The following is a 13,857-nucleotide window of genomic DNA, read 5'->3' as shown; positions in this document are numbered from 1 at the left end:
TTCTATTAAGATGGCATCTGAGAAGGGTAGTAGGTGAGTGAATGAAATATAAGGTCTCGGCAGCCTTCAAACAAAGCTAGCCAGCTAGTATTTAGTGATATTCCCCATCGACAAGTGCATTAATTAATTTCAACCACCTCGTCTTCTCTCTTCTTGCTAGTCTTCTTTTTCAGAGCGCCAAGTTTTTTTTGAGCGTTGAGAAAATTTAATTGCATATATACTTGATGCAAAATGAACGTGACGATGAAGAAGAAGCTTACATGGAAATCTATCACCTTAAGTTGTTACAAGAGCTCCATGCCAGAATCCAATACTAATAACGAGCAAGTTGATAAACAAACTTCATTTCAAAGGCTATGCCTTTCAGATGTAAGCAATCCAAGCTCACCTCTCTCTGCCGATGATCTCTCCAACTCTGTCATTGGCTCAAAGCTTCACGTATTCACGCTCGCGGAGCTAAGACTAATAACATCAAATTTCTCCAGGAGTAATTTGCTTGGAGAGGGCGGGTTTGGTCCTGTGTACAAGGGATTCGTTGATGAAAAACTTAAGCCGGGGTTGGAGGCACAGCCAGTTGCTGTTAAGGCACTTGACTTGGATGGCACGCAAGGCCACAAGGAGTGGATGGTAAAAAGAATTTATTTAAGAATGAATCAATAATTAACAAGACGTGGTTTGATAAGTTCTAGAGATGTTCATTATATTAATTTCTCCTTCTTTTTGTCATTTTTGTAGGCAGAAATAATATTTCTTGGGCAGCTGAGGCATCCCCATCTTGTTAAACTGATCGGATACTGCTGGGAGGAAGAGTATAGGCTTCTGGTCTACGAATATATGCCAAGAGGCAGCTTACACAATCAACTTTTCAGAAGTACATATGTTTACGTATATAGATGTTCATAAATGGCCAAAATGTTCAAGTTATCCTGTTGCATTGTGTTTATGCTCACTAAGTTGTTATATGTTGGACACTAATTTGCAGGTTATTCTGCTGCCTTGCCTTGGTCAACAAGGATGAAAATCGCGTTGGGGGCAGCAAAGGGCCTAGCCTTTCTGCACGGGGAAGATAAACCAGTTATATACCGCGATTTTAAAGCATCAAACATTCTACTGGACTCTGTAGGCATCGTTTGTTTGATCCAAGAGTTGGCACTTTAGCAAAATTCTAGTTTATTTTTGAGTTCTGAGTGTTTGATTCTTGCACGATTTTGCAGGACTACACCGCAAAACTTTCTGATTTCGGGCTGGCCAAGGATGGCCCTGAAGGAGAAGAAACACACGTGATTACACGTGTCATGGGCACACAAGGCTATGCTGCTCCTGAATATGTCATGACTGGTACTATAAACCCTGTTATTGATATTATAGTTAAATAGCTCATTGGATGTGACTGTGATTTGGTTTTGAAACTGTGCGCATAAATTTATTACACCATCCACTAGCTTTATAGCTTCAAGCAACTATCCCACCAAACACATCAAGAAATGAAGTAGCTAGCCGCAATCTGACTTTTGGAAGGTCCTTAAATGTTTTTTATTGTATAAGAATTTAAAATGAATGAAATTAACCCGACCCAGTTCAATATTCTAATTTCAGGTCACTTGACAACAATGAGTGATGTGTACAGCTTTGGAGTAGTTCTGCTAGAGTTGCTGACAGGCAAACGGGCCGTGGATAACACCCGCCCTGGTCGCGAGCAGAGCCTTGCGGAGTGGGCAAGGCCATTGTTGAAGGAACCCAGAAAGCTGGAAAGGCTTATTGATCCTAGAATCGAAGGGCAATTTCCTATTAAAGGAGCCCAAAAGGCAGCTGCCATGGCTTTCAAATGCTTGAGCCATCATCCAAGGCATAGGCCAACAATGAGCTACGTGGTTCGTGTGTTGGACTCACTTCAGGATTTTCAGGATTCATTTGTTGGACCATTTGTGTATGTTGTGCCCAATGAGACCGAGAGCAGTGTGTATCTTAGAAATGGGAAAGAAACAAACTCTGAAGAGGAATCCGGGGAAAAAAATGGCGTGAAAATTATAATGGTCGGAGGCATCGCATCAAAATGCCTATGTCTCCGATAGATTATTAAGAGTGAAGTTTTAGGTGCTCCAAATGTATATAACTCTTATCCATATAAAAAAATCACGCATAACTCTTAACCAGTCATGGAAGAGTAAATATACATTTGACAAGAATCCAGTAAAAAAAAATATGTATATACTGGAATGGGAGTGCCTAAGATATTTTTCATAATTTATTTTTTTTTTAAAAGACAAAAAAAAAAAAAAAAAAAAAAAACAAGAGAGGGAGAGAGCACTTATGTAATGATTACTCAAGCATCGGTAAGAACATAGCACCATCGTCTAGTTAGGCTTGTAATTTCCTTGTTTTGTCATATTATTCGTTCCAAGGCTGTGAATGATTGAGTCTCTGTATACAACAACAGTTGCATGTTTCATTTGAATACGATATATGAATATGTATGTGTTACAAACAGCAAGATTAGACAGCAGACAGATACCTAAAATGCATAACAGTATGACAAATTTTTCTCTTGAATGAGTTAATTTGTTGAGTTTAGGCTAATACCTAACATATGTCTCTATCACTGGCAGAATTTCTAAGAACTAAGAAAAATCGGAGCAACTTGATTCCATTGTCGCTAGAAAATTAGGAATTTCAACAACCACTTGCTGACCCATTAATTGTATATGTTTCTCCTAATCAGCCCTGAATTAATTAATTATTCATCTTGTTGCGTTGCCAAAATTTCAAACCAATAATTGAAATATCTACTAATATCAAATGAGAAATGCAAAATTATGCATCTCAGCACATAAAAAATGACGAACAAGATTATTCTGTTGAGTGGTGATATTTAATACCCTCAATTTATCTAAACACAGTGATAATATAGGTCACAACACTTTTTTTTTTTTGTTTTGAAAGATTTGTGTCTACATAAGTTTGATATAATTAATAAATAGATTGATACGACACAACATGAGTATTAATTGTTTTGTATTCAAGTTAGATTACTTTAACATAATTATTTGTTTATGACACAAGAATCAATTAATATATGATAAGATTATTTAAAAACTAACTAAATATATATACACTTAATACTAAATTAATTATTCATGTCATATTCGTATTGTGTCATAAACTTATTTAAAAATGACATATATATATATGACGAGAGATCTAGGTTTTTTCATCGAATTCGCTGGCATCAATAGGATGTTTCACTAACTCTACTTCATTAGTCAACCTATCCTCATCGGTCAAGTCGAATACCTGAGCCCTTACTTTGGCATGTTGACATATTTCTGTCATGAGTTTATCATATGCGGAGGCATTGGCCTCACTTTCCCGCAATAACTCAGCATCTGTCTATATATACTTAATACTAAATTGATTATTCGTATCATATCTATATTATGTCATAAACTTATTTATATCATATTTAATATCATGTTAACTTATTTACGATATATTTGAAGAATAATATTGACATATTTATTATATTTTAAATTAATTTTTAAATTTTTTTATATTAAATGTATTAAACTAGTCAATACGATTAATGGCACGAATTGCCAATCCTCTTTGTTTTTTAATCACCACGTAAATGTTTTGACTTGCTCCTCTTCCTTAGAATAAGTGGTATAAAATTGTTGAGAGTTGTGTTTCATGTAATAGACTCTAATGGTGTGTTAATGGTAATTGAAACGAGTTGGAATCAGAATGAGAAATAAAAATCATAATAAATTATTCACTTTAGTTGTACGAGTTAGAATCAAAATGATTTGTATTGTCATTAATGTGTATACGTTGTTTTAAAATAATAATGGATTGTTACAAGTTATTAAACTAACCTTAGTTGATTATTGTCATTGTTTATTATGATAATTTTGATCATCATCATTCAAAATAATTAATGAATCTCATTCTCAAATTTGTGAAACCCACTAAAATTTCAAATTAAACAAGTTAATGAATCTCATTACATCATTCCCATTTTTTATTAGTAAACACGGCATTAATAAACTAAAGTCAAAACGAAACCTAACTACCCATAATGTAACGGGATAGTTTTGAGTGTGTGAGACGAAAGGGGGGGCCGGTGTCATCCCTGCACCCAAACAATTTTCTAAAAAACAAAAAATTGTACATCGTGTTTTCATGACTGACGCACATGTATAGTCCCATACCAATATACAAAACTATCATCACCCAGGTTATATTATTATTACTGCTTCGCTGTAAGCCGCAGCATTATTCCAACGAATTTGCTTACTTAAATATATCCGAGAAGTCATTCTGTTGGGCCGAGCACAAAGCTTATGCCAACAAAGCTTTGTCCCCATTCTTTATTTTCACTCCCAATAAAAGTAAATCGAACAAAGATGAGAGAGTTTCATACATCTCTTTACAAAATGTCTGAATTATGATCTGGATATCAACCCATTCAATTGCTTCAACCGCCATCAATTCGCTGGCAATGAATGAAGGGTAGATTTCACAGATACAGGCTAATTCTTTAACCTTTGCCAGACAGTAGGAGATGGCTGTAGAGCTAATCTGATTACAAACGGACACAGAACTAATTGAACCCTCTGCCCCTCCGTGTGAGCGAGGATGAAACAAACATAAGCAGGACTGCGAACCTAAGACTTGTTGTGATTTCCGAAAACACTCTACCTGAACTCACCGTCACCCACAACAGAACATAGCTAACTTCTTCTTAGTTTGATTGAGATTGGTAGGTAAGAACGGTAGTTTGCCCAACAAGTTAAGAGTCTCTAAAAGAGACGCAAGCCTGCAATTCCCGAGAACCAAGCACCTCCCTCATCCAATTTACCAATTAATAAGCTCATTTCCTTCCATTTCCAAACAATCAAACAAATTAAATCCAACCCATTAAATTAATTTTGAGATATATTATTATTAGAACTTTCCATCAAGTTATATACCTAAAATTAGCTAATCCCCAGAAACTTTCAGATCTAATTAAAACCATCATCAGAAAAACAAGATTTTTATGTCTCCTTTCCCTTTTGTAATATCATTTACAAATCAGTTTTACAACCTATAGCACAAAGATAAAAAGATACATGGCACAAAGCGACAGTATTACACAGAGAAATAAATTACCCAGAAACCCCAAACAAAAAAAAGAGAGAGAGAGAGGGAGAGCCTTCGTAATCACTAAGCGCAAGCACAAGGATTATCAACAACAAGGGTGACATCATCACTTTCACTTCTAAAGACCAAGTAACCAATCATAAGCCCCACAACGACTGCCAAGAACACGCCCCCATTAAACGACATGATCGCCAGCATCAGCAAGTACCCCACCCCAGAATTGATCCCAAACAGGGCCGTCCCGGCGATCCTCGCCGCCGAGAATTTCCCGACGACTTTTCTCTGCAGCAGCGGGGTCTCGACGTCGGCGATGGCGGGCTTCTGTCCGACGGCGATCCGGTTCAAGCGGACGCGCCTGTCCTCCAGGTACTGGTAAAAGGCGGAGAAGAGGAAGCAGGCGAGAAGGGTCAGCGCGTAACTCGGCCATGAATCGGTACGCCAAAAGTCGAACAAGAGGGTCACTTGCCGGCCCCAGTAGAAGGTCATGTGCATCATCTTCGCAGCTCGGTTTTGGATTTCAGGAAAAGAAAAAAAAAATTGTGGAGGAGAGAACAAGGAGAAGAAAGAAGATGATGACGAGGATCAATGAGTTGTTAGATAATATTTCTCCAATAGTACTTTTTTCTGATTTGTGTAGTACATTGTACAAGTTTTACGACATGGTTTTGGGCTGAGCCTAATAATATATGTATCCCTTGCTTTTTTATTTTTTTCAAGTCAAGTCATAGTTTGTTCATTTATATCAGCTAAGTCCCTAGTTTGTTCGGCAGCTTGGTAATCCTTCAAATGATTTGACTAACCCCTTTGGTGGTAATTGGAGTTTCGAAAAGCGGCTCCTTTTGGTAATTGGAATTCCGGGGTTCATAGTATTTAAATAAATATTACTTTTTTTTAAAAATAATATAGATATTTCATTCAATAGTTGAGAATAAAATTAATTATCTAAATTTCTAAACTACGACTATAACTATTAACTAAAAATTTTAAAGTTATAATTTAAAAGTCACAACCACTTGACAATAATAGTAAATGGTGCTTTAGCTTGAGTAATATAATTTAATATTATAGGTAAGTTCTCATTGGTTCAATTAGTAAAATCTCTTTATATATTATCATTAGCATATTCATTTGAAACAAAAAATAATTTTTTTTAAAAGAAATTTTATTTAAAATTATGCTAACATAAAAATTTATTGTTCTTTTAGAAGAAACCGTATTTGATAAGGCGCACCAAACACACCCTTACAATGCTTAATAAAACAAACGAACAATAAGGGTATATGGAATATTTGATAGGGACTAGATACCTACTTGATAGAAGTTGACCAAACTATGGCCCTTCTTGAGAAAATGTATAACCTAAGGGACCCTGGTTTGATATTCTCAGATTTGGATTAGCGGTTGGACAATAGACGCAAGAAGTTTCGTCTTAGTTACGGGTCCGTTTGGATATGAGATTTTTCATGATTTTCCAGGGTATTTTGGGAAATATATATCTGTTTGTGTCGGAATATTAATGGTTTTATTTATAGGTTGAAAGTTACACGAGATAGAGAGAGAGAGGGTTTGCGGCTATGATTCAGTAATTTGTCAAAACCCGCACTGTTAATGGGCATTTGGGTTGGTTGAGTGTAGACGGTCACGTCAAGAATGAAAGATAAGAGGAATGAATAATGATGAAGAGTTCGGGATCACCTTCAATTTTATTTTATATTTTTTGAAAATGACATTAAGGATCGAACATGGGCATAAAATTTGCCCCACATTCATTGCAATAGTCTATAAAAAGAAAAATATTTTAAAAAAAAATTAAAGAACGCTAAAAATAAATAAATAAAGTGTTGAAGCATCTTCTTAAAGTTGAAAGTGATTTGCGAATTTCTTCCAATAAATCACAAATATTTCTTGGTTCATTTTTCACTGAATGTTTCTTATTTTCATTCCGATAAAATTTGATTTAATTCTCTTAGGGTTGGACAAAGATTTAAAAAAAAAAAAAAAAACCTGTGATTTATATATTCCTCAAATTTTTTTTCTTTGCAGTAGAGGGATGATTAAGCTCTGTTTTTTTTTTTTTTTTTGCCCCTTGAAAGAAATATTAGTAAGGAAAAAGTTTAGATATGATCGGAATCAATGCAATTCATATGCTTTTTTTTTTTTACTTTTTAGGTCCATTTTAAATCAAACCTGACCTACTTCAGGCCGCGTTTACATCGAATTTGATAAATACATTGAAATTTATTGATATTTGTAATTAAAATTTATTTGGAACATCATAAAGAACATTGAACCCTATTTTCTGGATAAGATAAGATGATAAAGCATATTCTATCAATGTAAAATTCCCACAAGAAGGGCTCAAGTTTGAGTCCTGGTATTAAGTTGAGATTCGTATTTATCTCCAAATTAGATGCGGATACATACATATATAAATTACGAAATCATAGAAAATCATTGGCATCATCACGTACGTGCTTGGAAATTAATAACTAGAGACCGGTAAAAATGAATTTCGGATTAAGAAAAAAATAATGCGAATGCAATTCGAAACTTAAATTCGATTCGATTAAGTTTAGATTGATTTTAAATCAAATAATTTTTTTTGATTAATTCGGGTTCGAATAGGATTGATTTAATTGCGGATGAGTTTATCAATTAAGAACAAACAATTGAATACCAGATTGACTATTAATTAGTTGATAAAAAAAAAACTACAAACTTGCAACACAACAGAGTAAAAATACCTGATAAATCGAATTCTAAGTGACAAATAGTACCGCACTAGAGCTAAAAAAACCAGAGCTTATAAAGCAAAAATAACGCCAAATTTATCCATACAAACACACAAACAATAAATAAATAAATAAAGAGACTAGGTGTTGAATGTTTGTAGAAGTTGAAGAACAACATGCCATGAAGATTGATGAAATCGCGTGGCTGAAAACCGCTGGGACGAGGTCGACCGTCCATGTGAGGCTGGTCGCCTGGCATCGACAGCAACAATTGGTTAGGTTCGTGTTTGATTGTGGGCTAGGGTTCGTTTATTACTTTTTTTTTTTTTATTTGGTAATTACAAATCTAATAAGATTAGATTTTTGAAACCCCATTTCAGGTTTAGTCGTAGTAGCATTGTAATTTTGAAACCTCAACTTTCGAAACATCAATCATGGGTGGCTAGGTTTCTAGGTTGATGCGGCTGAATTTGGAAATTTAAGTTTTGATAGCTTCCTTATATGTATAACTTGAATCCAATCAGATTAAAAACAAATCCAACCGGATATTAAGCAAAAATCCAAATTCGATCTGAACCTATTTATCCCAATCCCATGGCATGCCCAGCCAAATTATGCGCATTTAATAGGGGCCTAGAATTGTTGTCGCACATCGCAAACTGCACACTGCACTAAAGACGAGAGAAGATGCAACTTGCACTAAGAAAGAAAATTGTTTTTTTAAAAAAAGAAAAAAAGAAAAGAAGTAATGAATTGCACAATGCAAAAAAGGGCTTCATCTGCTGCCGTGCCCCCGAGGCATCGTGACGTCTTTATTTGTATGGTAGTGGAGGTGTTGGTCGATGAAAGGAGGAAGATCATGAAAGTGGGAAGTCACCTGGTGGCAATTGAAGAAAACGGTGAGTGCAGGTCAGTAGACAGGAATTATTTACTATGCATTAATTTCTTTGAATGGAGCAATAAAATGTCGGTGTAGATAGCAATAAAGTAGTTCGCAAGTAAGTAGTTAGTGGGGGACAATTTCATGTACGTTATAAACAAGTTTTTTTTTTTTTTTTTTGGGGGGAAAGGCATATAAGTGTGGTTCTTGTAGCATGGAAAAATGGAATGAGATCAATTGATGTTAATTGAAGGAAAAATGAGCATTAAATAGTCATATTTCTGTGGCCTTTAATTCTTATGTTGGATTTAATTTCTTCTTCTTTTCAAGTTGTATACCTCTCTTCTCTCTATCCTTATAACTGCTGTAATTTCTTTTCGTATCCTTTATTGAATTTAAGTTATTTAATTGGTAAAAAGTTACCTACAATACAAGACAAATATTTTAATTTTTTTCACTTAACCATATTTGGTTATTATAAATAGTAGATATCATCTAATGGTCTACATCAATCCCACTATTAATGTTGGGATTTTTAAAGAGCATCATAAAGGGACCCTAATAATAATAAGAGGACCTATTTGTAAATCACACAAAAATTCTAGGATTTTAATAAATTCTAAAAAAATAAAATGTTAAAATAACATAATTTGATTGGGGGCAACTAGAGATTAAAATTCAGTGGGGGTAAAATGGGTAGTTTTGGGAATCAATATTTGATTCCCACCTCTTCTTGGAAATGGGATCAATGGAAATGATTCCCAAACTAATGTAGGCCCTGCCATTCGAATTTTTGCAAAACGAGTCATCAAGTTGTGTTCGTGTCATGTCAGTTTTACGTTGTGTTAAATTTAAGGTCCACACAAATTCGTCCCATTTAATAATTGTGTCAAAGTATTAGAACCCAAACTTGATACGGAAAAATAATCGGGTTACCCAATAACCCGTTTAATAACTATATATTAAACAAAAGTTATATCAAATATTTACACACTGTCATATATACATACATAATTTATCAACATTATAAAATAAACATATCTAACAAAATATTACATATTTACACTATTGAGTTTTAATTATATATATGTAAATAATATTATATATCAATATTATAAAATATACATGCCTACTAATATTTTACACATTTATACTATTGAAGTTCTAAATATATTTATAATTTTATAAATAAAACACCGTGTTTATAATTATCCTTTCAAAGAATAAAAATAAAAGAGAAAATCATCTATAATATTTGAGTTTTGACGACAAGAACTTGTAAATTATTTTAAAATAAAAAATATAATCGGATCATTGATCAGGTAAACGAGTCAAGAATTTTAACCCTAACCCAACACGTAAAAAAATCGTGTCAATCCAGACCCGACCCATTAATAATCATGTTAAATTCGACGATCCACACCCATTTATTCGTGTCGTGTTTGTGTCAAATAATTGAGTCGTGTTAAATTTTATCAACTTTAAAGTAAATACTATTAATAATTCTGATTCTTTAATTTGAGAAGTAAATAAACCATAAATAAACATATATGTATACACACACACACAAGTTCTACGAAGATTGATTTGGCAACCACAGAAAGCCACCCCAGTAACCTATGGTGATGAGGTACGCATTAATTTAATATAGATCATATTTCAAGCTTCGCATTAATTTTTGCAAGAGATAGTAAAAAATATTGTATCGTTTTAACTCTGTAGAAAGCAAGACTGTTATTGTATCATGCACTTGGCTGGTTCGCCCTGGTTAGAGAATTTGATGGACAGGTGTGACCTGTGAGGTGCCGTATGATTAATTGATTATCATCAAACACAGCAGCTGTTGTTTCTCTCTCTCTCTTTTCCTCTTTTTGACCTTTTTTCTCCTAGCGACTGTTGGCGCCATGGCTGACAGGGTCGGTTGTTTCCCATTTTTCAATACTACGGCTTTATTGCATCAACCTTTTCAACCGTATATTATTGTATCTCAAGCACATCTTTATCATTTTCAGTGGACGCACCTCAGGAGCCGCATACCCAAAATAACCTAATAACAATAGAGCCAGCTATCAATGCAAAAAATTTCTTGTTAGCTATAAAATCTTCACATCAAATGACAGAGACACGTATTATTTTGTTTTGATTATATTCTATCTCAGCCGCCCATATAGTCAGAAAATATCCACTCCTTGGTTCCACCCTTGTGCCAAGATCCTTCCATTAGAAACCCTTCATTCATATGAAAACAAATATGGGAATTTCGCTTTCACAACATCAAAGCAACGTGAAACACATGGCAACATAGTTTATGCTATAAACTTTAGTCTTTACCGTATATTGCACCTCTAAAGTCAAAACTGAAGAACTCTATCAATTCAACAATGTGAGAACCACAGTAATAAGTTGGCACGCCTAAATACTCCAATTGCTCTTAAATATGAAAAGTTTTGAGGGACGCTGACACCCTAACATAAGCACATCACCATATAATCCATGCATTACAAAATGCATTGAATAAATATCGTATATTGACTTGTTGGCTTTCATATAGCTCAGATATTTTCTAATAATATTCATAAATGACTATATATTTCAAAAAATTTGAGGACTGTAAATTTTAATCGCAAGAGTGATTTTAAATTTTTATATTTGTGTCATTGTCTCATTACGATGAAAAGATCGAATGCGCGCAATTGTACTCGAATGTAGGAATTAATATTAGAAATATACTGACTAATGAGAAATACCGTTGCATAATGGTCATAATAATGTTAGATAAATCTCGACATTATTGCTAACCTTCGTTTTTTAAATTTTAAAAAGCTTTGGACGCGAGAAACGACGTCGGAGGAGGAGATTTGCTCTTTGGAGGAGAATCCAACGATCGTCGAAGGATATGTTTCATAGCGGAAATCAAATCGTCGCCGGCGGGACGCGCGGGCGGACTCGAAGACCTGAACTGCTCACAAAACTTCATGTGACGATTCAGAGCTTCGTCCGTACTAATCATCAGGTGATTCTCTCTCTTCTTTGACCTACACGTGATCTCATCCTTCACAGCCTCCGTACACAGCCCGCATATCCAACGTCCGCCGAATCGTTCTTTGACGTGAGAAACGTACGCCGCCGTGCACTCCTCCGTCAGCCCGCAGCACTCGCATCTCGCGAACTCCACTTCCGATTGATCCTTATAATTACTGCTTTGCGTCATCATATCCGCCGCCACCGCCACTTCAGTTTCGTTTACTACTGTCGTAGGAACCATTGATATATAGTATAATTCCAGTGGACAGCAAAATTTCGAAAATTTGAAATTTGAGAAACTGAATGCAATTTATATGTGTAAATAAGATTGCCGTTACGAGTATCTGATGAATACGTAACTGTTTTCGTCGCTGATGAGCAAAACGCTGCGATTTGTATGCATTTCGGAGCCTCTATGGGCTCTTGAGTGAAGGTGAAGAATTTGCGAAGAGAGATGTATATATATGGACGAAAGAATTTGTTTCTGTTTATTTCTTTTCTTGCGTAACGAGAACACTGGCCCTAATCATTGGCGCTCACTAGGCGCTGTGATTGCTGCCACGTCATTGTTCTTAACTTGACGACTATTTTCCTCTATAACTGATTTCATTTTAATTCAGTGGTTTACCACCAATCGTGCCATCGACTTTTACACGACAACATTTACATGCCACGTGGGACGTTTCGTCGGTTTGATTGAGTTTTTTCGGGTGTTACTTGGAGCAGGTGATTCTAACGGTTGAGCCGTATCCAGCTGTCGCGATGGTTGCCTTTTTACCAGTCGTGCAAGCCAAAACGTGCAAACTTTCCAGCAATATCTTTTTCTTATGAACCTGTCACGCGCGATCTCGAGTGCGTGTGTTGCTAGTGTTTTAAAACAGAGGAGTTGTGTTGTGTGCACTGTTAAGCGAAAGCAGCGCGTTATATGGTAGGCTGACGTTGACGTACGCGTGGGAGTGTGAGGGTAAATACATTTTTGTCGTAAGCGGAAGGAGCAATTCAATTTCTAACATGCCTGCCACGGGCAGGAGAAATAGAAGGATTGTAGATTTGGTTGGCCTTCTTTGTCAAAATAAAAAAAAAAAGTAGCCAATCAGCTTACGCCGTATAAGTTGCGAATGAAATTAGGGTTTTTTTTTTTTAAGAGATATTTATTGTCATTTAGATTTATGTTTGCAAAACAGAATTGATTAACAGAGTAGTGAGATCAGAGGTAGGTTAGTACGTAAATTTTACTTTGACTGTCAGTTAAGTAACTTAAGAGACCCATGAAATTAATATGATTTTAATTAATTACGAATTAAAGTTGTATGAGATTAATGAATTTATTGATTATTTCTACCTAAAATAAAAATAAAAACTCATCGGCTCAAACTAAAGACCCATTTGGGACAATTGCGCGGAGATAATCAGCTTTGCCGGCCCCCTCTTTTTTTTTTCTAAGATTGTATCATGGACGTCTATAAAATGCACACTTATTACATCAAACATATACAGACATAATACGCCATTTAAATACATTTTTTATATCAATTAATACAGTTATTTGCTTAATCTCAGGTGTATTTTTAATTAGTCCATCTTCCTGTAATGAATGAAAAAGATCAAGGAATTAAAATACACTCCATGATGGATATGTTTTATACTCGGAACCTTTTTTGGGTAGCTTTGTTATAGTGCAAGTGTGCAGCTCTTTGTCTAGACTCTCTAACCTTGTACGGTGCAACCCAAAATGTTTACCTAAAATTCAATGACTCATGTCATCCACAGTATTTTCATTATTTCATTTCACATGTTTTTCACGTGCCTTATATGGAAAAGTGAGATTACTTTTTATGCGAATTTTTTTTCCTACGATATATGTTTCAAGTACATCAGTTCAAACCTCAAAGATAAAAAAAATCGAAAAAAGTATAAAATTTAATAAATAATTTATATTGTGAATATGGTGAAAATCACGGTAGTTGTAAAAAGTCAAATTTAAATTATTTTGTAAACATTTTGTTCTACTATCTTTGAATGATAGTTTTTTTTTTTTTTATAAAAAAATGAATTTTGATGTAATTTATCATAATGATC

General features: G+C 34.7%; 2 protein-coding genes across 2 annotated transcripts; one reads left to right on the top strand and one right to left on the bottom strand.

Moving 5' to 3' along the window:
* Positions 1-85: 85 nt before the first annotated feature.
* Positions 86-2,186, top strand: LOC18055903 (serine/threonine-protein kinase RIPK). Its single transcript, XM_006452911.2, has 5 exons — positions 86-627; positions 736-871; positions 983-1,119; positions 1,215-1,338; positions 1,597-2,186. Exons 1-5 carry the CDS (start codon positions 232-234, stop codon positions 2,070-2,072), a joined length of 1,269 nt encoding a protein of 422 aa, XP_006452974.2. The 5' UTR covers positions 86-231; the 3' UTR covers positions 2,073-2,186.
* A 2,117-nt stretch (positions 2,187-4,303) lies between these two features.
* On the bottom strand, positions 4,304-5,823 carry LOC18055453 (copper transporter 5). Its single transcript, XM_006452910.2, has one exon. The coding sequence runs from the start codon at positions 5,635-5,637 to the stop codon at positions 5,206-5,208; it is 432 nt and encodes a 143-aa protein (XP_006452973.1). The 5' UTR covers positions 5,638-5,823; the 3' UTR covers positions 4,304-5,205.
* Between the last annotated feature and the right edge of the window lie 8,034 nt (positions 5,824-13,857).

This window comes from Citrus clementina, unplaced genomic scaffold (assembly GCF_000493195.1).
Source record: "Citrus clementina cultivar Clemenules unplaced genomic scaffold, Citrus_clementina_v1.0 scaffold_1, whole genome shotgun sequence".
Classification (NCBI taxonomy): Eukaryota; Viridiplantae; Streptophyta; class Magnoliopsida; order Sapindales; family Rutaceae; genus Citrus; species Citrus x clementina.
The sequence above is the reverse complement of the archived record's forward strand: the minus strand, read 5'-3'. Positions and strand labels throughout refer to the sequence as shown.